The 25210-nt window shown below is 36.7% G+C and overlaps 1 protein-coding gene and 1 long non-coding RNA gene across 3 annotated transcripts; both read right to left on the bottom strand.

The window, feature by feature from the left end:
- Nucleotides 1–207: 207 nt before the first annotated feature.
- On the bottom strand, nucleotides 208–4307 carry LOC146936846 (uncharacterized). Its single transcript, XR_015030747.1, has 2 exons — nucleotides 2364–4307; nucleotides 208–605 (listed from the first exon to the last, which is right to left on the bottom strand). It is a non-coding gene; the product is annotated as an uncharacterized LOC146936846 (long non-coding RNA).
- A 786-nt stretch (nucleotides 4308–5093) lies between these two features.
- LOC146936845 (disease resistance protein RPV1-like) lies at nucleotides 5094–16323 on the bottom strand. Of its 2 annotated transcripts, XM_085751433.1 has the most exons (6): nucleotides 15711–16323; nucleotides 12622–13726; nucleotides 12073–12348; nucleotides 10034–11047; nucleotides 8344–9458; nucleotides 5094–6585 (listed from the first exon to the last, which is right to left on the bottom strand). In XM_085751433.1, the coding sequence occupies exons 1-5, from the start codon at nucleotides 16193–16195 to the stop codon at nucleotides 8952–8954; spliced, it is 3387 nt and encodes a 1128-aa protein (XP_085607559.1). In that variant the 5' UTR covers nucleotides 16196–16323; the 3' UTR covers nucleotides 5094–6585; nucleotides 8344–8951. The 2 variants fall into 2 exon arrangements, with proteins under 2 accessions (XP_085607559.1, XP_085607560.1); XM_085751434.1 differs by lacking the exon at nucleotides 8344–9458 and having other exon boundaries at nucleotides 15711–16316.
- Between the last annotated feature and the right edge of the window lie 8887 nt (nucleotides 16324–25210).

Here is a 25210-nt window from a genome sequence, read left to right as displayed (position 1 = left end):
GCTCCTCTCAAAGTCTCAAATTTGATTTTCTCTAGTGTCAATTTTGGTCCGCTAAGTTCATACTTTAAATGGACGCCTTAACAAGTGGACGGTGAAATTGAGCTTCTCGAATTAGTCAATTCTTGGACCGAATACCAAGTTTTAAAAAAAAAGTCTTAATAATGTTTTGCTCAGAAATTAAAATTTTGTAGACCAAACTCAAATCAATTTCTTTTAATAGAAAGTCAACAATAATAATCATTAACAGTGCAATTTTCACTCATCATCATCCAAAAAAACATTAGTTTTGTGTTGTCTGAAACATCATATTCTGTTTGAAACCATTAGAATTCCTACTTTGAGAGTTAGTGTAACACCCATACCAGACGTATCTAGAAAGTCTGGCACGTGCGTTAATATTAGTACTGGATACATTAAAATATACAACATAAAATTTTCTGAATGAATAATAATTACATCAAGTCACGTTCGTATAAATCATAATACAATACAGCTCATCCATACATAAAAATACATCCTTGATGTCCATATCATCCCGCAGCTTTACGAACGAACCCTTGACGTAATATCCATCCGGCTCTGAACATGCATAACATCCTGCTTATCTGAAACAAATAAGGAAAGGGATGAGACATAATGTCTCAGTGAGTTCCCCTAAATCCTAGGCTATAGGCAACCTCAAGGGGAAACCTACGGTCACCACGTGTCTACATTACAACCTGACGGTTGATTATACGTGTGTGGGGACTTGCGTACTTAGATGGTGGTGCATACTAGATCCGTCATAATCATAACTTACTTGTTATAGGCTTCACTTCCTATACGTGTCATGGCGGTCAAGGGGAACCTAGAACCGCATTGCCAAGAATACGATCTATGTATCAAGGCCTAAACATAACATAATCATGACACGACTCTAAACCGGACGATTAGGGGAAACCTAAGATCGTCGTCGGTATCATGTTCTTTACTTACTCTATTCCATGCCTTATACTTGCCATATAGCATCTAATGCTCTTGTTCTTAAACATAAACGTGCATGGATTCATTCTTACATAATCATACATGGACTCTTCACGAGCATAACATCATCACATATATATACATACTCATAACATACATGTCGTACATAAGTTCATTTATTATGTTAGCGTTGAACAAACATTATCATCTTGGTTCATTTTACGGAAAGTCCCGGGTGGAGTAACCCCGAGAGCAATCCCATCATAACCGATGTACGTACATCGGACTCCCTCAGTGTCGTGCGATCCCCTTACGGAGCTTTCCCCGTTCTCATCATGAAAACCCCTTGAATCCATACCTTCATGGATTGCAAGAGACACGAACACCTACATCCTTAATTACTCAGTACCATGTGATCCCCTTACGGAGCCTTCCCCGTTCTCATCATGAGAACCCCTTGAATCCATACCTTCATGGATTGCAAGAGACATGGCACCTACATATTCATTAATCATAGTCTTGACATTCATTTAGGTTAAACCTAATCATTCATTCATGTTTACCTCAGATCCTTGAATCGATCCGATTAATGGTAAATGTTCATACTTGATCATGCTTGCACATTCTTAAACATGGTGGAGTGATTAACTAATCAAACCACATCTTAACATGCTTACTATCTTATCCTTAATCATGTGCGAAGATAACATGCTTCACGTCTTATCATCTAGGGATTCTTACTAACTAACTAGTTCTCGACGACTATGTCGAGGCTCTAGTTTTCCCTTGCTTAATGAATAACTTACTGCCCGATTCCTGACATATATCTCTCATATGTTATGTTTTACTACCTTGTTAAATACTTACCCTTACAAGAGATTTACTTGAAAAACCTATGCCTTGGGGTTTAGTTATGAAGGTTTTACATTTATAAAAGTTTACGTGAGAGAAAGTCGAACCGGAGCATGACAAACAGGCGAGACGAGCGAACAGGGCAGCAGCCACCATTCACTCGCCTCGCGAGCAAGCTTACTCGCAGTGGCGAGTAGCTACTCGCAGTGGCGAGCTTGAGGCGAGTAACCACCCCCATTCGACTTTTCATGCTCGCCTCGCGAGCTCTGTACTCGCAGTGGCGAGTTAGTGCAGTTCAGAACCTGCACAAAAGTAGTTTTAAGCCAAAAATCATCATCACTAAGTGTCCCAAGGCATATGACATCTCTAGTGGTCATAGGAAACCTGAAAAACAGTCTGGAAGCAAGCATTCACAAGCATAGCAAGCATAACAAAGAAAAGGGCAACATAACACTAGATAAAAACCCTAGAATTTCATAATTTTCATAACATCCTAGCATGGCATAAACATAATCCCAAAGGGTGGGAAAACTAACTATGGAACTCACCTAGCAAGTTTCTTGAGACATTTCCATGCTTCCAAGCCCAAGCATCAAAACCCTAACTTGATTCTCTTGAAAACTTAGCCCATGCCATTCAAACTTGTCATCCCTTTGCTTACAAATCAAGACACCTTATCAAGCTCAAAACCATGCTCCATACATCACCCTCAAATCACATATTCAAACCTTGAACTCAAGAGAAACTCTTTGTGAGAAGGAGTAGTGAAATCATCCATTCCAACCTCATACTACCTCCTTGAACTTGTTAAGCCCATAACATATACTAACCCAAGCTTTAAACATAACCCTCACTCAACACCAATCAAACCCTAATTTCTTGAATCCATTCTTGAGAGGAGAAGAAGAGAAATCAACAAAATACATGGTTCCCTTAGGCTTAAAAGATCATGAGGAATCATAAACTAGAAGCTTGCCATGATTAGGAGAAGATTTGATGAATTAATGAGGTGGGGAGAGAAGAAAGAGATCGATGGTAGAAGAGAGAAGGGAGAGAAAGCTCTTGCCAAAACCTAGAGAGAGAAAAGAAAGAAGAAAGTGAGATATTTTTGGTCCTAATCCAAATAAATATCCCTTCCTCGTGAATTTACCATTTTGCCCTTGCCTTAAGCGTATTTATTTCGTCTCTGATACTTTATCTGTATTAAGCTGACATGTCATGAATTATTTCCATTAACTTACTTTTCCATAAAATATTTCCTCTGGCACGATTTACGGGTAATATACCGATACTGTCAGGCGGGATATTACATTCTACCCCCCTTAAAAAAATTTCGTCCTCGAAATTTAGAGATCGACTACCAATCCTCATGACATAAACTTATCATCTTCGGTCTGAGCCATACATATTCTACACATACATATCCAAGAAGTTCATCATTGCTTGTTTTTCGTCTTGCTTCTTGATCCACATACGTAAGCATTTAGCTTTCTTGATCTTAACATTACTCAGAAATTAGAGTTAACTTGTTACATCATGATTTAGAACTTTCCTTGTTACACATAGACGTATTATTATATCGGACCCGTATCTTACCCGATTAGCATGAACCATTCATAAAGATATCTTATCATAAACATGAACACTCAGGATTTGCCTTTTAACTAGAATCCTACCGAAAACCAGGTTTGCCCTGCAGTGCTTACTTGTAACCTTAAAACATCTTTTCATGCATACATAATCTTTCTTACCGCATTTTGCGACTTATGCCTCTTACATTCTTTATTCGTATAGACGATTCCACGAATCTCTTATCTTTTTCCAGAGCCTTGAGAAATCTTCCAATTTCATTGCAATCTCATTGCATCTTATCGCACCCGAACTCATGGTATCTCATATAGCTTTACACAAGAAGTGAAATCAAATTGTCACTTTATCTGACAATCTAACATCCAACATTGTGGTTAACATATTCTTGAAACTTCCTAGCAAATTTACTTGCACATACATCATACATTCTTAATATATCTCCGTGTATCCCGTAGGATATTGACTTCATACGAACATTGTCGTTTTCATAATATGTACATACTTTCAAGTGCCACCTCTTGTTAAATGATAACGATACATGTTCTAAAATCTTTCTTAAGGAAACTTTTCTTAAACTTTGGTATTCAGGTTCTTGGAACGAATATACACATGACTAAAAAGATTTTACCATTCCCAAAACTGAATTTGTAATGGTACTACAGAACCACCGGACGAGTTTCTATATTTGAAAAAAGATTTTACAACTCGCTCAAAACTTGTCCACGACAAGTTGGTCCTGAAGTTTGTACGCCTTAAGTAAGTTTGCTTACGACGTATCTCATCAGTTTCGAAGATGTATAATTCCACGAGTTTTAAAATAAGCATCGTTCCCATGTTCCTTAATACCAATCTTAACTTTTAAAAATTATAAAATCATGACTTAACATGTCTTAACAAGTGTCGTTTTCACTCAACAAGTATTGCATAGAGAGTATGATCCTCATTGCACAAATCTCGAGAGTCGCATCTCTCTACATAATAACATACTTAAACTTCCATATTTCATGATTAATCGATTAGCTTCCATGGCGCTACTCTGATTTCCACCGGTTGGCTTAAACTAATACCCTATTCCGTTAGAGCAATTGAGACTTCAATTCATGCTTATCACTTGAATACTCACTTCTTGAATTATCCTCAAAATCTTTCATGTTGTAACCAACATCACAACCTTACACTTGTCTTGTAAATTCGAAACTTGCGATAACTTATCTTATGCTCATAATTCTTGACTTGGGGGTAAACCTTACGTTCTTGCTGGTTACATTTACCATACATATCATAATTGAACCTGTTTCCAAGCAACTCGAATTCCTTTGACAAACTCATATAACACTTGAACATACCCTTCTTGAACATCTAATCCTTGTACCGTCGTATCCTCGCATACTATATTTTGCTTAATCATAACAATGCTTGCTGGTTGATTTTTCTTTTAAAAGAATACTTCGTAAGCTAGCGCACAGGTCATTGACGTTGATGATTTTCTACTGTATACAAATACTGAGTTTAGGCCCCGGTCGTTACTCTAAAATCATAGAACGAGTTGATAACACATACGTGCCACCAATCCTAGACTCTAATAAGTCTAGCCCGCTCTACGAATGTCGTAGCAAACCGGTTCCTAGAAATCTCTTGTGAATTTCCAAAATGTCAACTTCAATCAGCCATACGCGTAATTCTTTTTTTTTTTTTTTTTTAAATCCTTTAAACCTGATAGTTCAATTTCATAATGAGCCTTAGCAAGTTAATTAAGAAAAACATAGGTTTGAGCGATACGTCATAATTCCACATAATCCATGAACCTTGCAATTTCTCATAACTTTGCACCGCTTTAACTTCTTTCTTCATGCCTTTACATCTATAACTTCCGTATCAATACCGGAACTTCCAATCTCTTGATATGAGCTCTTTCTTGACTCTTGACACATTAACTTCCAAAGCTACCCTAAACCATATCGATTTCGTTGATCGTTGCCTATGCCTTCTTCCTTGAAAATCTTAGGAGATGATATGCATTCGTCACTTGATGTCATAAAAGATTTTTGTCACATAAAAGATTGTTGTGAAGACATCTCCCCAATAGTCATTGCAAACCTTTAGAACGAACGGGTAAATTTCATAAAAACGGAAATTTCGTTCCAAGTTCGCTATGGATGAGTTTCTCCAACTATATTTTTTTTTTTTTTTTTTTTCAAGTAACCAATGCACATCATTCATTCCTAGCATCGTAAAACATTCTATAACATTTGCATGGCAACATCAACCTTTTCGATACAATTCTTGGCACATCGAGAATCAATGCCTTAATCCTGATTACATAAAACTTTCTCTTGAATCCTTAAATTCCTCCACTACGAATAGCTTACTTCTTTACGTTGCCACTTACGCAACTTGACAAACCTTCATGTCCTTAACTTCATTTTCATATTGCTATTCCTGAGAGCCTGCCGACTCCGTCAACATATGTCGACCTCTTACTACCTTGTAGCCTTGTACTGACATTTCAAAATATCATAAACCCGTTCCAACAACAACTCTTACCGAAACTTCCGGTCATGGTTAGATACATATATCCAACTTCTTCTCTTTCGGGTACATGGAGTATTACTATCATCTTACCCGACATTGTCGGAACATCCCTTCTTAACATGCCTTACATTCCCGGAGGATTCACACTTCCACTTTATTAGTTCACCGGCCACCTTTTGGCACGATCAACTACTTCATCCCATACTTCGTTCCTCCTGGGTCCTATTCAGCTCTCAGGCATCCATTCTAATCGTTGAATGCTAATTTGAGTTGATCAGGCTCAACTAACAACAACAACTAGAACATTTACCCGGAACCCAATGGTCCCACTTCCTTAGTTGTAAATTAATGACCCAAGGCACGGTCTGAATCGACCTGCTCTGATACCAATTGTAACACCCATACCAGACGTATCTAGAAAGTCTGGCACGTGCGTTAATATTAGTACTGGATACATTAAAATATACAACATAAAATTTTCTGAATGAATAATAATTACATCAAGTCACGTTCGTATAAATCATAATACAATACAGCTCATCCATACATAAAAATACATCCTTGATGTCCATATCATCCCGCAGCTTTACGAACGAACCCTTGACGTAATATCCATCCGGCTCTGAACATGCATAACATCCTGCTTATCTGAAACAAATAAGGAAAGGGATGAGACATAATGTCTCAGTGAGTTCCCCTAAATCCTAGGCTATAGGCAACCTCAAGGGGAAACCTACGGTCACCACGTGTCTACATTACAACCTGACGGTTGATTATACGTGTGTGGGGACTTGCGTACTTAGACGGTGGTGCATACTAGATCCGTCATAATCATAACTTACTTGTTATAGGCTTCACTTCCTATACGTGTCATGGCGGTCAAGGGGAACCTAGAACCGCATTGCCAAGAATACGATCTATGTATCAAGGCCTAAACATAACATAATCATGACACGACTCTAAACCGGACGATTAGGGGAAACCTAAGATCGTCGTCGGTATCATGTTCTTTACTTACTCTATTCCATGCCTTATACTTGCCATATAGCATCTAATGCTCTTGTTCTTAAACATAAACGTGCATGGATTCATTCTTACATAATCATACATGGACTCTTCACGAGCATAACATCATCACATATATATACATACTCATAACATACATGTCGTACATAAGTTCATTTATTATGTTAGCGTTGAACAAACATTATCATCTTGGTTCATTTTACGGAAAGTCCCGGGTGGAGTAACCCCGAGAGCAATCCCATCATAACCGATGTACGTACATCGGACTCCCTCAGTGTCGTGCGATCCCCTTACGGAGCTTTCCCCGTTCTCATCATGAAAACCCCTTGAATCCATACCTTCATGGATTGCAAGAGACACGAACACCTACATCCTTAATTACTCAGTACCATGTGATCCCCTTACGGAGCCTTCCCCGTTCTCATCATGAGAACCCCTTGAATCCATACCTTCATGGATTGCAAGAGACATGGCACCTACATATTCATTAATCATAGTCTTGACATTCATTTAGGTTAAACCTAATCATTCATTCATGTTTACCTCAGATCCTTGAATCGATCCGATTAATGGTAAATGTTCATACTTGATCATGCTTGCACATTCTTAAACATGGTGGAGTGATTAACTAATCAAACCACATCTTAACATGCTTACTATCTTATCCTTAATCATGTGCGAAGATAACATGCTTCACGTCTTATCATCTAGGGATTCTTACTAACTAACTAGTTCTCGACGACTATGTCGAGGCTCTAGTTTTCCCTTGCTTAATGAATAACTTACTGCCCGATTCCTGACATATATCTCTCATATGTTATGTTTTACTACCTTGTTAAATACTTACCCTTACAAGAGATTTACTTGAAAAACCTATGCCTTGGGGTTTAGTTATGAAGGTTTTACATTTATAAAAGTTTACGTGAGAGAAAGTCGAACCGGAGCATGACAAACAGGCGAGACGAGCGAACAGGGCAGCAGCCACCATTCACTCGCCTCGCGAGCAAGCTTACTCGCAGTGGCGAGTAGCTACTCGCAGTGGCGAGCTTGAGGCGAGTAACCACCCCCATTCGACTTTTCATGCTCGCCTCGCGAGCTCTGTACTCGCAGTGGCGAGTTAGTGCAGTTCAGAACCTGCACAAAAGTAGTTTTAAGCCAAAAATCATCATCACTAAGTGTCCCAAGGCATATGACATCTCTAGTGGTCATAGGAAACCTGAAAAACAGTCTGGAAGCAAGCATTCACAAGCATAGCAAGCATAACAAAGAAAAGGGCAACATAACACTAGATAAAAACCCTAGAATTTCATAATTTTCATAACATCCTAGCATGGCATAAACATAATCCCAAAGGGTGGGAAAACTAACTATGGAACTCACCTAGCAAGTTTCTTGAGACATTTCCATGCTTCCAAGCCCAAGCATCAAAACCCTAACTTGATTCTCTTGAAAACTTAGCCCATGCCATTCAAACTTGTCATCCCTTTGCTTACAAATCAAGACACCTTATCAAGCTCAAAACCATGCTCCATACATCACCCTCAAATCACATATTCAAACCTTGAACTCAAGAGAAACTCTTTGTGAGAAGGAGTAGTGAAATCATCCATTCCAACCTCATACTACCTCCTTGAACTTGTTAAGCCCATAACATATACTAACCCAAGCTTTAAACATAACCCTCACTCAACACCAATCAAACCCTAATTTCTTGAATCCATTCTTGAGAGGAGAAGAAGAGAAATCAACAAAATACATGGTTCCCTTAGGCTTAAAAGATCATGAGGAATCATAAACTAGAAGCTTGCCATGATTAGGAGAAGATTTGATGAATTAATGAGGTGGGGAGAGAAGAAAGAGATCGATGGTAGAAGAGAGAAGGGAGAGAAAGCTCTTGCCAAAACCTAGAGAGAGAAAAGAAAGAAGAAAGTGAGATATTTTTGGTCCTAATCCAAATAAATATCCCTTCCTCGTGAATTTACCATTTTTCATTCCATTCGATTTTTCTTCTTTCTGTTCTGATTGAAGTCATCAGTGGGCTCCTCTCCAGTAGAGAATCTCTTAGCAGGGCGTTCATTTTCATCACATCTACTAGCAACGGCATTCAAATTTTGTGCATCATATACGAGATAAGCTGCTGTCTTTTTGGCAATGAAATCATTCTTGAAAACAAAAACGACCTCCACTTTGTTACCAGGTTCTATACTTGATTTTAACCTCTGCTCCTCCTCATCTTCAAAAGAGACTAAAGACTCACTCTTATAGAGCTGAATGGTGGCCTTTGTGTGATTTATCACCAATACATTTTTAAGGGTATCTGATGTTATGTTATCTGGAGTTGAGGAATAGACAATGCACATCAATGACATCAAATTACGCCCTTCCACTTGAGGGACTTGAAAAGTTACAGAAGAACCTTCAGAATTAAAGGTTAACCAATTTGGATAACTATCACCGGGGAGAAAACGACCATCACTCCCATTGACATCCATATTCTGTGAAAGCAGATATAAGCTCAAAATTTAATCGACAAGTATATTAATATCACGTTGTCATTTGTTCAACAACTAAAGACACAAATTTTCTCATAAAGTAATTAATCATGATTCTCCCACACGCTCATATGTGTGTCATGTAAGCTTGTCAATGACTGATAGCAAAATTTGTTAGAATTTGGCCATTATTTTAATTGCTGAAGTATTGGTCACCTATAAAAAATAATTGTATAGACTTGCATGTATATATATATATATATAGGGTTTTGCTAGAAGACACCTTTTGTGAAGGTGTCTTTTAGCAAGTTACTCTATGAGCATTTGCGAAAAGACACCAACTTACTTTTATGAAGGTGTCTTTTAGCAAAGTTATAACTAAAAAGTGAAAATCACACCTTGAGGTGTGACTTGCTAAAAGACATATATATATATATATATATATATATATATATATATATATATATATATATATATATATATATATATATAACATGCACACGCTATAGAATTCAAATATATGATGAGATACACACAAAGCAGACATAAAATAAGGGGATAGAGAGAGCATTTCAAACCTGTAAAATGATGTCTTTGAGAATGTTGGTGAGTTTGCAATTCATTCTCATTTGAATTAAAAGAGAGTGGAAGGAATGTTTTGATCCTAAAACGTGCACTTCACTGCAGCTTTGAACCAATGCAGAAGTAGTCATGTTTGATACTTGTGATGTAGTTGTAGTCGGTACAGATTCTTTAGATACGGATTCTTTAGAGTTTGTGGCATGTAAGGCATCCAAAATTATTTTTGCATCTTCAGAAAGTTGAAATTCTGACCTACACTCTATCCATAGACTTTGAAGCCCTGAAAGCTGGTTGGAAATAAACGACAGTTCATGTGAACTACAAACTTCATCTGAACCAACTTCATCTGAACTAAGTTTATCCGAAAGTGTAAAAGATCTAGATTCACTACGAGGTGACATCGCACGTTCATCCCAAATTGTAAACGATCCAGATTCACTAAAAGATGAACACTGAAAATATCGAGGACTCCGTGGTTTTAATAAAGAATCAGAAGATGGCATCGAATTAAAAGGTGGCATCGAATCAAAAGATGTTTGATCTGGGGATATGAGATTATTTGTTGGTGACATCCAAGACTGAATGATAAATGGAAATAAATCGTGTGAGAATCCTTCATAACCGCACAAAGAGATATATCCAATGCTTTTTGATCTCAGTACTGAAAGAGGCACTCTTTTTATTGCAGTGTTATTTGCAATCAGAGTGGTTAAAGATTCCATATGTTCCAAGTCATCTTCCAAATTGTCAATCTTTAAACAGCCAGTAAGGATGAGAGTTTTCAAAGATTTCAACTTATATATGCTTCTTGGGAGGTTACATAGGCCAATACAATCTTCCAAATTTATCAGAAGAATTTTATTGAGCTGGCCAATGCTAGGAGAAATCTCAGAAAGACTTGGACAATCTGTGAGTACTAACTTTTCAAGATTAGGCAAGTTTGAAAAGTCTGGTGTTTGTGTCAGATAATGACAGTGACTAAGATTAAGAATTTTTAACTTCTCCATTCTCTGCAAGAACACAAAAATAAAAGAGAAGACATAGGGAAGTAGCATTAAATAATAAACGAAAGCAACTACTATATCACTAACCTTAAAGTAAGACATTTACATTAGATTTGTATTTATTTATTTCTATAGTGGTTCTATTTATCCCTAAAAAACACATCATGAAGGTATCACATATGAAGGATAAGCGTTAGATCTTGGAATTGTTGGAATACATGAGTAGATGGAAATGAAAAAAACCCTGCTGCAGTTACACTTACGGTTATCGTGAGAAAAGTTATTGGGACATGTAGCACATCATTATTTCTTACTCCCTCCATTTTTAATTATAAGCAAATTTGACTTTTTATGTTCATTCAATTAATGATGTATGCGGTTCATATTGTGGACCATATACATCATTAATTGAATGAACCTAAATAGTCAAATTTGCTTATAATTGAAAACGGAGGGGGTATACCAACAATATACATTGGTGTAGTATTACTTTCGGGAAATAACTTCGAACAAGGAGATGTTTTCGTGTAATATTGTCGTAGAAATTATGAAAGCCATGTCTGAAAATTTTGCTGATGTAGTTCAAAGATTTAAAATGATACTACATCCTTTCCTATTTATAAGCTCCTTTAGTACTTCTCACATATATTAAGAAAAGTTAATTTTTTTTTTCCTTTCAAATGATGAGGCTTATAATTAGGGACAAAGGTAGTACTAGTTCATAGTTTTGAAATTTAAATTTTAAGTTTCTTTAATCAAATAGTCAATATTGGAGGTATTTTCTTTCCAATTATGCAACTACATTCAAAGTTCTTGGACAAAACTACATAAACTTTCTTGCACAATTAGATTTATTTAAATTAGAATTACAATTCAAGACTATTCGTTTATTATTTTGCCTTGTTAAAAAAAAAAAAGGACTATTCTTATATTAGTATCGCAATTCATACTACTATTCATTAAATCTTACCATAAATTTGAAAAGTAAAAATAACTCATGACATGCAAAAACATAAAATCAAAACTAATACCTGGGTCTCTTTCCACAAATCTTTGACATTACTGTTTTCTAACTCGATGGAAACTAAATTTGCTTGATAAAAGTTTGTAGGTATGCATGAAAAAGGAAATCCATTCCAAGAAAGCCATCTCAGATTTCTTGAAAGATGTTCAAAATTCCCAGCAAGCTGCACACCAGCAAGTTCAAGCAATCTGAGTTTCTTCATCTTCTTAAATGCATCAGTACTATAACATTTTGCACTATCTCTTGGCAACTTCAAAGTCAATCCCTCAATAGCTTTTGTTCCCTATGCAATAGATACGACCAGAAATTCAAGCATGCACAACTAATAGATACAAGGCAGTTAAAAAAATCTTGCGATGAAAACTATCTTAAGCTTCCTTGTGAGAAACCAGAAACCATGAAGCACAAAATGGTACATAGCCAAATTATTGATGTTCTTGTGATAATCAACAAAACAAATGGATTTTAATCATAGATGAATATATGTTAGTTTTTCTTCTTTAAGATTTGCATATTTTAGATAAAAGAATAAAATAAAGGTATATGAAGTTCTTACAGTTTGTCTTGCTAATACATCATCAACATCCTCAGGAAGCCACAACCTGCTATACTCCTCAGGATCCTTTTGTGGATCATTACAAATGATTTCTCTTCCCATATCCCGCAACAAATCATGCATTCCAAGCTTGTTATCATCATCAATATATACTAAGCTTCGCTCAACAAGGACTCTTATTCCATCTTCAGCAAACAATCGACAGCCATTTAGTATATGTATAACATCATTTCGGTCCTTACCAATGAAGAAACAAGCTATGTCAAGGAATATTGCTTTCTGGGATTTATCGTCTAAACCATCATAACTTATTTTTAACTTATTTAGCACTTTATTATTGGGAATTGTTTTGAGTTTCTCCAGTACACATTTCCATTCTGTTACATCCCTCTCATACAAATATCGCCCAAGAACTTCTAGAGCTAGCGGCAATCCCCTGGAATACATAACGGCATTTCTAGAAATTTCAACAAATTCTGCTTTGGGACTCACTTGCTTGAATGCATGCCATTTAAAAAGCTCAAGTGATTCACTGTCATCCATTTTTTTATTTGAGTATATTTCGTCAACTCTATCCCCTCTGAGTATATGCATGTTTCTGGTTGTGATAATTATTCTACTCCCTGAACCAAACCAATTACGACTTCCACACAAAGCATCCAACTGTTCCAACTCATTCACATCGTCAAGTACAATAAGTACTCTTTTATGACAAAGCCTGTCCTTTAATATAATTTTCCCAGAATCAATACTTTGTATCTTGGTCGTCGTTCCTCTGAAGATATCAGATAGAAGTTGTTCCTGTAAATCCACTTGTTTGGTTGGTTGCTCCCAAACTTCCCTAACATTAGCAAGGAAACTCCTCCCTTCAAACTTGCGGCCAATTTCATTATAAATGGCTTTTGCAATAGTTGTTTTTCCGATTCCCCCCATACCCCACATCCCAAGTAGTATTACACCATTTGATTGTTGGATGTCTAGCCGCTGAATAACATCTTGCATTCGAGAATCAACTCCCACTGGCTTATCAGCAATGAACATGTCTTTCTTGTCAAGCAAATGAGTAATTTTTTCAGTAATATCCTTGATGTCCTTAGTTTCATTCCTATTAAAAACAAACCCAAGAACATGTGCTTTTACATATGACAGACATGCATGCATAGAGGGATATAGGTACATGCATGTATATGCATTAGGGTGACAAATTGATCTCATTGAGTATGGTCGGGAGCATAAATCAAAAGACATCATGGTGTTCTATCTAAAACCATATTTTTATTCAACTCATTTATGTCTAGATCTAATAATTCACCTCATCTTTATCTCATCTACTCTCCTAACTACAAAATTCCCAAGTCTTCTCTCTACATGCACAATCAAAAGTATAATAATGCACAATCAAAAATTATCCATCTTCACTTTTGGCCCCTCATTTAGAGTAAACTCACATGGAGAATTCAGAAAATTCATAATATTATAATAATCTCCCAAAAAAAAATAAGAATTTTTTAACAAAGGGAAATGTTAACCAGTGCCCCCGGGGCACTGGTTTAGGAAGCATATATAGTAATAATGCATTGGAACTTGTGAAGTCAACTCTTTAAAGGTTTAAAAAAATATTACTTTTAAACTAAAACTTTCTTTTTTTGGTTTCCTTAACCAGTGCGCCGGAGGCACCGGTTAACACAACCCTTTAACAAGGCACCGGTTAACACAACCCTTTAACAAAACATGAATTTAATGAGTTTTTTTTTATATTTTTGACGGTTAAAAAAAAAAGGCAATCCGGTATCCGGTGCACTAGAGCTCCTGCATATGCAGGGTCCGGGTTGACGGTTAAAAAAAAAGGGCAACCCGGTGCAAAAAAAAGGGGCAACCCGGTGCACTAGAGTTTCCGCGCACTAGAGCTCCCGCATATGCAGGGTCCGGGAAGGCAGTGGCGTATCCAGGACCTCGAGTCAGGGGGTGCAAACTTTTAATTATATTAATAATTATAAAATAAAACTATAAATATCAAACTATAAATTTTAATTTGAGTAATGACATCAATTTTTTTTTTGGTCATATAGTTTATTGGTTAGAAATTCATCTTTTTAAGTTGAATAAGTAGGTGTCGGGGTTTAAACCCTGACTTTGAATATATTATATAACGTCCTTACCAACCGAACTAAACTCACGGGGACAACAACATCAAATTTTATAAATATATTTTATATAAGGGAAACTAAAGGAGGAACATTATCAATAAAAACTAATTAATCATAGTCATAGTATTTAGTGATAAAAAAAATAGATACAGAAGAAGAAGGAAGGAAGAGAATTGATAAATTTGGAGTAAATAAACTCAGGTTATGAGTTCATTCTATAGGGAGACATTTTTTATCTTTAGGAAAATTAAAAGCAAGTAAATTAAAAGCAAGTAAAATATCATAGAAATACAAGCAAGTGACAAAATTATTTGATTTGATTAAAAAACCAAGTCAATCTGTGAATTTAAAGAGAAAGCCAGTGGAGCAAAAGCATGTTAGTTTGTTTGTGCAACAAAAACGCGCTCGTGAGAGAGAGATTTTCTGGTCATTGGTGCAAATTAAGGAATTCAGGGTGTGCAAAATTGAAATACTATACAATAGCAGGCATAAATTGCAAGAGCTCAGGGTGTGCAGGTGCACACCCTCACACCTGAGTAGCTCCGCCCCTGCGGGAAGGGGTCCCACCATTTGGTGTATTGTACGCGTACGCAGTATTGTGCGCAGTCTTACCCTGTTTTACACAAGAGGTTGTTTCCAGGACTTGAACCCGTGACTTTTCAGTCACATGACAACAACTTTACCAGTTGCGCCAAGGTTACCCCTCAAATAGTATTTTTGACGGTTAATAATTAATATTTAATTCATGTTTTGTTACAATATTCTTCACATTTCCGCACTATTTTATTAAAGAAATACAAAAATTAAATTAAAAATAAGGATCAAAAGTAGTGATTCAAAATTTCATTGAGACTAAGAGTTGAAGGAAAATTTTAGAGGGACTAAAATGAAAATTTTGTATATTTGTAGAGACAAAATATATTTAACCCTAACTTTAATTACCTGGAATTTAAAACTACAAATCCAGCAAGGTCAGCAGCCTCACGAAGTGCGTCTCTCCATTTCAATGACTCGTCTTCCTCATTCTCCACCTTTGAAATCTTATTCAAGAGACTTTGAAAGGCTTTTCCAAACTCACCGGTTTGATGTCGTACTTGAGATGGATCTACACCATAAAACACCGGTAGAACAATTTGACCTATAGTTCTGTAACACTCCATTATCTTCACCAACTCTTGAAGACACCATCGCGATTCGGAGTAATTTGTTGAAAAAACGATTACAGAAATTCGAGACCCTTCAATTGCTTGCATTAGTGATGTTGAGATGTGATCTCCTCTTTGAAGCGAATCGTCGTCTCTGAAAACGCGAATTCCGGCGTTTTGAAGAGAAGCATAGAGATGTGAAGTGAAGGATCCTCGAGTATCTTCGCCTCTAAAACTTAAGAACACTTCATGCATCCTTGTGTCGGTTCTTGCAGAAGACATGAATGGATGAACGAAAGTTAGAAGAATGTGAAGCAGGGATTCAACAAAGAAAGAATGAAAAGCCAAACAAGTGAGCAGGGGATGAAGTCAAGCTAAGGTTCACAACGACTCTGGTTTAGTCGTTGTTCAACTCCACTTGCCATAAAATATTACTTTTATATGTATCCGTGGATCTCATGCGCTTTCCTTAATTTAATATAAACATATAAATAAAGCCTAACATTATTACTTTGAAAAAAATTATTTTATTATTACAAATACTAACAAAAATCCGTGTTTTGCATGGATTACATAATATTGTGATAATTATATAAAAAAATATTTACAAATATTAAATAAAAATTATAAGTATTGATATAATGTCTTATAAATACAAAATCTGTTAAATAATTGAATCACACTAGTAGTGAATTTTATTTGCTGATAAAATTTTGAAAAAATCAAAACTAACGTAGCGTTTCTATTAAATACTCGCTCAATCTTTTTTATAATAAGAAAAACCAAAAAACATCAAAATCATTGCAATTATTAATTGTTGTAATTTTTGAAATATTTTTAAAAATATCCCTTTGTAGAAAGATGTGAAACATTGAATACATTCACTAATATTAAAAGGATAATCATTAAATGAGATGTAAAAAAGTCATTTAAATAATAAGTACAACTTAAAAGTTACGTCATTTTTTGTATAATAAAAAATAAAAATTGTTGTTGATGTCATTAAAAAAAAGAATTTAGATTATATTTTTTCTTATGGTTAGTTTGGTTTGTTATAACTTGAAAGCAACAAACATTTATATTTTTAGTTTTAATAAAAATCAAAATTTCATAAAAAAAAACACCGTTCATAGTTTTCAAACATTAGTGCAATAAAAAGAGCGAAAAGACAGACACTTGAGTGCCCGTCTTTTTGCTAGTGTTAATGAAGGTTGTTTGTTTTTTCAGGCAATCCGAAGTATACCTTAGTCATGCCACTCGCAGCCCTGTACATTTATATGAGCGTTTTTTTTTTTGAAGAGGCAAAAATGAAACTTATATTAACAACAAAAGCTTTGTTCCTTCCGCACAACGAGTGCTAGAAGGAAACAAGCATAATTACAATGAGTTTTGTCCGTAGACTATGATACCAATAAAACTAAACACAGCTAACCAATACCCAGACAAGGTAAAGGGGATACAAACCAATTATGAATCCCAAATTCATGCCCAACATTAGCTGCCTTCATCCACCAGAATGAATGAATCTGAACCTTTTCCAACAACTGGTGAATAGTATTATCTGTATTGTTGAACTGCCTATTATTACGTTTGAAGGTGAGAAAAACACAAGAAGGGGGGGTTGAATTGTGTTTTGGAAAATTCTTCGTTTCTCCTACAAACTGAAAACACTGATCAGAAGCTAAGTGAAACAGCTTCTGAAGTGATTATCAGAATCTATATGCAGCGGAATAAAACAGAGAGAGAGAAGAAGAACGACACAAAGCAGTTATCCTGGTTCCTTCCACAATCCGGAAGTAGTCCAGTCCCCCTTGCACTTCCAAGGAGATTTCACTATGAGTAATATCTGATTACAAATGCTCAAGCACACAAGCAAGAGACTTCCTTTGCTCAAGCACACAAGCTAGAGACTTCCTTTGCTCAAGAACACAATCAAGAGACTTCCTGCTCAAGCACAACTGCAAGAGACTTCCTAACTAAACAAAATTACACAGAAAATTGTTTAAGGTTGAACACTTGATATACAATCAGAGGTGCTTCACAATATAAATCAGATACAGACTCAATGAACTTAAGAATTTCTAAGATATGACTTTGAGACACAGAAATTCTAAGTGAATGCAGAACAATTTCAGCAGAGGTTTGGCACTTGTAAAAATGTTGTGAGTCTTTTGTTCAGCGTTCTTGCATTACCAAATCTCTAGGTCTTCACTCCTTTATATAGAGGTGTGAAAGAGACGTTGTGAAATTGCCAGCACACCAAAGAGTCGTTGTTGAAGCTTGATCTTTCACCAATGATCTTTTGCCTGATTTGGTTGTTGTCCTATGAAGAACCAATTTGAAATCCATTCCTTATCCAAAGGAACATCTATGCAGGCGAAGCCGTATTCTGGAGCTGTTTTCTTGTCTTGTAGCGTGGACACAAAACAGAGTAGTGGAGAACGTGGTTGTACAATTCGTACAAAGTACAATGTCAACGCTTTCGTCCAAATTGCAAGCACATGCCTTCAAACACTTTGAAATGACCGTTGCAATGTTCCACTAATTTTCTGCTATGTTTTCGAATCCAATAGACAGCTTTTGCAATGTAGATTCTTCAATCTTTGAATCTTCTGCAAATCCAGTTGATCTTTAGCTTCTGGTGAAATGACTTCTGATGAGGCAGCTTCTGATGATGCAGCTTCTGATGGTGCAGCTTCTTCAGCTTCTGATGATGCAGCTTCTGATGATGCAGCTTCTGATAATGTGGCTTCTGGACCTCTTGTCTTCAGGAGCACTATTCTTCAGGAGCACTATTTCTTCAGGAGTGCTTTACTATCTTCAGGAGCAGCTTGACTTCAGGAGCGCTTTCCACTTTCAGGAGCGTATTGCCTTCAGAATCGTCTAAGCTTCATTTTCTTATGCTCTTTATTTGCTCATTCAGAACCAATTAATGATGTAACTTTTTAACTGTGGTCCTGTACACTTGAACAAATATTAGCTAGTCCAATTTACAATTTTTAATACCTTGTTATCATCAAAACTCTTTAAGGTTCATTGTTAAACACATTTTGTTCCAACAATCTCCCCCTTTTTGATGATGACAAACAATAGTATTTAAAATTGATCAATTGTTGTTAATCTAATTAACAAGTTGACCTTGGGGTTCTGAGGTTTGTAAGCTCAGAGTCTGAGGTTTGTAAGCTCTAACTCCCCCTGAGTCTGATAGTCTTTAAGGTGAGGTTTGTAAGCTCCCCCTATGTTCTATCCAGGTTAATTAAATTTATTTTTCGCACAATAATATCAGAGCTTAAAAAAAATTGAAAGAATTGACTTATAGATAAGAAGAATGGTTCAATTAATTTTTATTTGAAATTTGATACTCCCCCTTTTTTGATACACCGATAAAAAAGGATAGAAATTTTCAAAATTTTCAAATATTAATTAATGGGGCTCAGAGCCTTTAAATACTATCACATATACTCCCCCTTTTGTCATTAGCAAAAAGACATAAACAAAAAGAAGAGATGAGAAAAACATAAGATTAAAGGTTCAGAGCATAATTCAAATAAATTTAAAGCATTTTAACCATCTTCAAAGATTAAATAAACAGTTATAGCAAGCATTATTATCAAAGCAAATAATAACACACAAGGTATAAACAGTTAATGATATTCAGAAGCAAGAAGAATTCAGAAGCAGATGATATCAGAAGCGAAAAAGAATCAGAAGCAGAAATGAACCAAGAATATCAAAAGCCTAAAAAAAATAAGCTAAAGGTGTGCAACTATGGGTTTGACTTATTTTTCTAAAATCTTCTTCAGAAGCTCTTGAACATCAGCATATTTCTTGTCCATCTCTGTTCTGTAGGCGTCTTCTCTGATCTTGGCTTCTTGCATATCAGCTTCCAGTTTAGATATCTTCAGCTTCTGCTCTAGTAGCTCTGTTTCAAGCCTTTCATTTTCTTCTTTGAGCACCTTGTTCTCCTGAGCTAGAGCCAGGTTAGGTGCATCAATCTTCTCCAGGATCTCAGAAGGAATAATCAGATGCAGCTCCTTAGGCAGGAATTCATCAGGTTCTCTGCCTCTGATACTGAGTGGATTCTTCACCCAAGTACCAAGAACTTCAACATCTCCAGTATTCTCTTCTATTCCATTCAACCAATCTTCCAGCTTCTGCTTGGCTTGCTCTTGAGCCTCAATGCAGGAATCATGCAGAGCTGAAATTAAGTTGACGACCCTTTCTTTGATCCTCTTCCATTGCTTCTGATAGCTTATTGTATGACCCAAGTCATTTCTTCCTGCTATCAGTCTGAGAACTTCAGAAGCAATATCTTCCCACACATCTTGTATTACTTGGGAATCCAGGAAAATGGTGGGAGGTGAAGGTTGTTTAGTGGGTTTTGGAGGGGCTAAGTGTATAATGGGTAGGTTTGATGATGATTGGTCATTTGTAGTTAAGGATTGGCTAGTTGATGGTTGGTCAGGAGTGGGGTCAACTACCATATCAGAGGCATGATCATTTTGATCATCCTCAGAGTCTGTGTCCATATCACATACACCAGTATGATGGGTGATCTTGATAACATGTACTGGTGAAGAAGTTATGGAAGCAGGAGTTGGCTCAGGAACAATGTGTTCAGGAGTGGCAGTTTCAGATGCAGGTTCTGGTATGGATTCAGGTTCAGAAGTGAGTTTAGTAACTGGTTGTTCAGGAACAGTATGTTCAGGAACGGTCTTTTGAGGAGTGACTTGTTCAGGAACAGATGGTTCAGGAACAGTTGGTTGTTGTTGTGGGGGTGATGAAATTGTAGGTTGAGATTGAGGGGGCGAAAAGGCTTTTTCTGGTGAAGGTTTTTGTTATGGGGGGTTTTCTGAAACAACTTTATCAGAAGCAGCTGCTTCTGGAGTTATCTCAGAGGCCATTTCTGAGGTTGAATCAACATATTCTGGTACAATCATGTTAAGAGGTTGAATGTTAAGAGGTTGAGGGTTAAGGCGAAAGATATTATTGATGACTCTATCTCTCTGCACAGCCAATTCAGTCAACTTCTCATTAATTATATGACCAACTGGTTCATAAGTGTTTGACTGAGATGGCTTTGTGTTGGTATTGGTTGATGTTGACTGGCGTTTTACTGGTTTTTGATAAAGTTGAGCTATGGGTATATCATCATCAGAATCTGAAGATGATGATGAGGATTTTGAAGAAGGTGAAGGAGAGTCACTGGATATCTCATGTACTACAGGTTCTGAGTGTGTGAAAATATTACCTGTTGTAGAGGGTTCTGAACAATCAGCTGACTTCATTTGATTATCTTCAGCAATGCCAGAACTTTCAAGAAGTTGTGATGCTTCTGTCATTACCCTCTCTTGAAGTTCAGAAGCAATCTCCATGGCTTTTCCAATGGCTTCTGACACATTAGTAGTAGCTTCACCCTTCTCAGAAACATGAGGAAAGTTCTTGGTTCTCCTTACTGCTGGCTTCCTCTTCTTCTTTGGTACTACAGGCTGATCACCAGCAATGCCAACATCCATGATCAACCTAGAATCCATGTCTTCAATGTCTTCAATTGATGGTACTGATGAACCACCAATCTTGAGCTTGTCAGAAGCAACTCTTGCCTTCTTGACAGTCTTTTCAACCTCCAGATATTCTTCCGCAGTCATTTTTCTTTTAGACCTTCTGCCTTTTGCTAGAGGCACAGCTCCACCAAACATTTCTTCAGGTACTTCATCCAACCTGATGATCTTGTTGGTTGCCTCATAGTGATCCTTGATAAAGTACATCTGCACTTTAAGGGGATCCTTCTTGCAGATGGGTGGAAAGTCCTTCAAAAGATCAGACTTAACAAGTGATTCACTCAAATCTGTTTGGAGCTTGGTGACAACAGGGATCAACTTCATATTCTTGAGGGTTTGTGCATTTATGAACTTTCCAGTTTTAGTATCAAGCAGCTCATCTGTGAAGGCTTCAGCACTGCTTAGCTTGTCCAAGACTCCTCCCTGATAGAATATTTCTGACAAGAGTCTTCCATAAGGTACCCAGGTTCTATTCTGCAGCTGACTCTGTTTCAGACACTCTATCAAGTACTTGAACATATATTTTGGCACGTTCACTTTCTTCTTCTTAATGAAGTGCTGGAGAAAGACCTTCTGTGCCAAATTGGGTTTCACACTGTCACCACATGGAAACAGGTTCTCATTCTGAATCTTCAGAAGCATCTTAGTTTCCATGCTCAATTCAGCATATTTCTTCTCCTTCTCAGAATTGTATATTACCAAGTTAGCTTGCTTTTTCCAAATGCGTTTTTCAGCAGCATCTGAAAGATCAATTCCAGAGTAGTATCCAGAAGCTGCAACCTTAAGAACATACTCTATGTGCCATTGTGCAATTCTTACTGGAATACCACAGATGCTAGACCTGATTTCATCTTCAACAAATGGCGCAAGACCCATTTCTTCTCTTGATTTCCCTTCCAGTTCTGGATAAATCAACACCATTTGACTTTCTTCAGTTATAAACGCAGCTTTGTCATAAACCTTAGCTCTCACCCAGAAGTGTCTGACCAATGCTTCGTATGTTGGTCCATTCAACATCTTGAAGTAATGCATAAGTTCCTGCTTTTCATAGTAACTTCTGATCCAACACTCATGGAAGGCGAGTGATTCAAAATCCACCGGATTTTCTATTTGAACCTGTAGTTCCCATTCTTCCAATTTCATGCTTCTTCCTTTGTAGTCATATTCAGGGACCATCCGTGAAGTAGATACTGAAACTTCTTGTTGCGAGCTAGATGATGCCATTAGATGATGATTGAAGAAGATTTAGAGAATTTAGGGTTCTAAGGTTTTTGCGCTTACTTCGCAAGAGGTTTGAGAGCAAAATGTGTTTGTTGTGAGTGAGTAGTGTGTGAATTGAAAAAGTGTTTAAGAGTAAAAACGTTTGCAATTCAAAAGAGACAAACAAACATAACATTAATGACAAAATTGGGGGCGCGTGAAAAGTACTTTCAAAGCTATTAAATCATCATTGCCCTTTTAGTTATACACCAACACATACAGGCCACGTAAGAAGTTCACAGAGTAACTACCAAGTTAGTGGGCCAGAAGTTACTTTAAAAAGTAACTCCCAACGATTCCACTAATTCAACTATTCGAAAGCAATAAATCCAGCTTCTGGACTTCAGATGCTGACGTCATCATCAGAAGCGAGTTTTCCTCAGAACCTTAATAAAGAGCTTCTGATGGACTACTGCTTCTGAACTAACTTCAGAACCTAAAATCCTATTCAGGAGCAAGCAAACATTTAATCAGACACGTAGTGCATGTTCAAATTTTTCTTTATAAAATCAAATCTTTCAACAGTTAAAGGCTTAGTAAATATATCAGCCCATTGATTTTCAGTATCAATGAATTGTATATCTAAAATTCCTTTTTGAACATAATCTCTGATAAAATGGTGTTTGATCTCAATGTGCTTAGCTCTTGAATGCAAAATTGGATTTTTAGACAAACAAATAGCAGCAGTATTATCACAATAAATGGGAATACTGTTAGCAGTTATCTGATAATCTTCCAACTGATGTTTCATCCAAAGTAGTTGTGTACAACAACTTGCAGCTGAAATGTATTCTGCTTCTGCTGTATACATAGCAATAGTTGTTTGTCTTTTGCTAGCCCAGGATATAAGATTATCACCCAGAAATTGACAATTGCCACTGGTTGACTTTCTTTCAATCATATCACCAGCATAATCAGCATCACAGAATCCAATTAGCTTATAATCTAAGGATTTCCTATAAAGGAGTCCAAGATTAGTTGTTCCTTTCAAATACCTGAAGATTCTCTTGACAGCAGTCATATGAGATTCTCTAGGATCTGATTGGAATCTTGCACACAAGCACACACTGAATAAAATATCTGGCCTAGATGCAGTAAGGTATAACAAAGAACCAATCATACCTCTATACAGCTTCTGATCTACTTTAGCTCCTTCATCTTCTTTGCTTAAGGTGCACGTAGGGTGCATTGAAGTGTTTATCACTTTACAATCTTCAAGTTTGAACTTCTTCAGAAGCTCCTTTGTGTACTTTGATTGATGAACATAGACTCCATCTTTGCATTGATTGATTTGAATGCCAAGGAAGAACTTCAGCTCTCCCATCATGCTCATTTCAAATTCATCCTGCATTAACTCAGAAAATTCCTTGCAAAGAGATGCATTAGTAGAACCAAATATTATATCATCAACATATATTTGCACAACAAGAATATCTTTCCCAAGGGTCCTTCTGAAGAGTGTAGTATCAACCTGTCCTCTTTTAAAATCATTCTTGATTAAGAAATTACTTAGTCTATCATACCAAGCTCTGGGAGCTTGTTTCAAGCCATATAGTGATTTCTTCAGTTTAAAAACATGGTCAGGATATTTAATATCCTCAAATCCAGGAGGTTGCTTGACATACACTTCTTCTTCTATGACACCATTTAGAAATGCACTCTTGACATCCATTTGATATAATATTATGCCATGATTAACTGCATAGGAAAGAAGTAACCTGATTGCTTCCAATCATGCAACTGGAGCAAACGTTTCAGTGTAATCAATGTCTTCTTGTTGACTATACCCTTGTGCAACAAGCCTGGCTTTGTTTCTTGTTACTTCACCTTGCTCATTCAGCTTGTTTCTGAATACCCATTTTGTTCCAATAATGTTCTTGTGCTGAGGTTTGGGTACCAGATCCCACACATCATTTCTTTGAAATTGATTCAACTCTTCTTGCATAGCTAAGATCCATCCATCATCTGAAAATGCTTCTTCAACTTTTGTAGGTTCAATCATTGAGATCAGTCCAATCATTGATTCTTCTTGTCTGAAGTATGATCTTGTTCTCCTTGGACTGTCTTTGTTTCCAATGATTAGTTCCTCAGGATGTGAAGATTTGTGCTTGAAAGTGTTTATGGGAGGATCTGCTTGATGTGAGCCATCTTGTGCTTCATCAGAAGCAGCTTCATCTTGCGCTTCTGATGTGGGTTCAGCTTCTGGACTATCTTCAGATTCAGCTATCTGATCAGGTTCTGGAGTAACTTCAGGAACCTGTATCTCTGCAAAACTTTCATCTTGCTTTGAAGTTTTGTCTTCAAGCTCTTTGTCATCAAATCTAACGTGCATAGATTCTTCAACACAGAGTGTCTCTGAATTATACACTCTGTATGCCTTTGACCTTTCAGAGTAACCTAAGAAGATTCCTCTTTGGGCCTTGGCATCAAATTTCTTTAGGTAGAGCTTGTTGTTCAGAATGTAACATGTACATCC

Source organism: Medicago sativa, chromosome 3 (assembly GCF_051527215.1).
Source record: "Medicago sativa cultivar Bolivia chromosome 3, Bolivia_mono, whole genome shotgun sequence".
Taxonomy (NCBI): Eukaryota; Viridiplantae; Streptophyta; class Magnoliopsida; order Fabales; family Fabaceae; genus Medicago; species Medicago sativa.
This window is presented reverse-complemented; position numbering and strand designations above follow the sequence as displayed.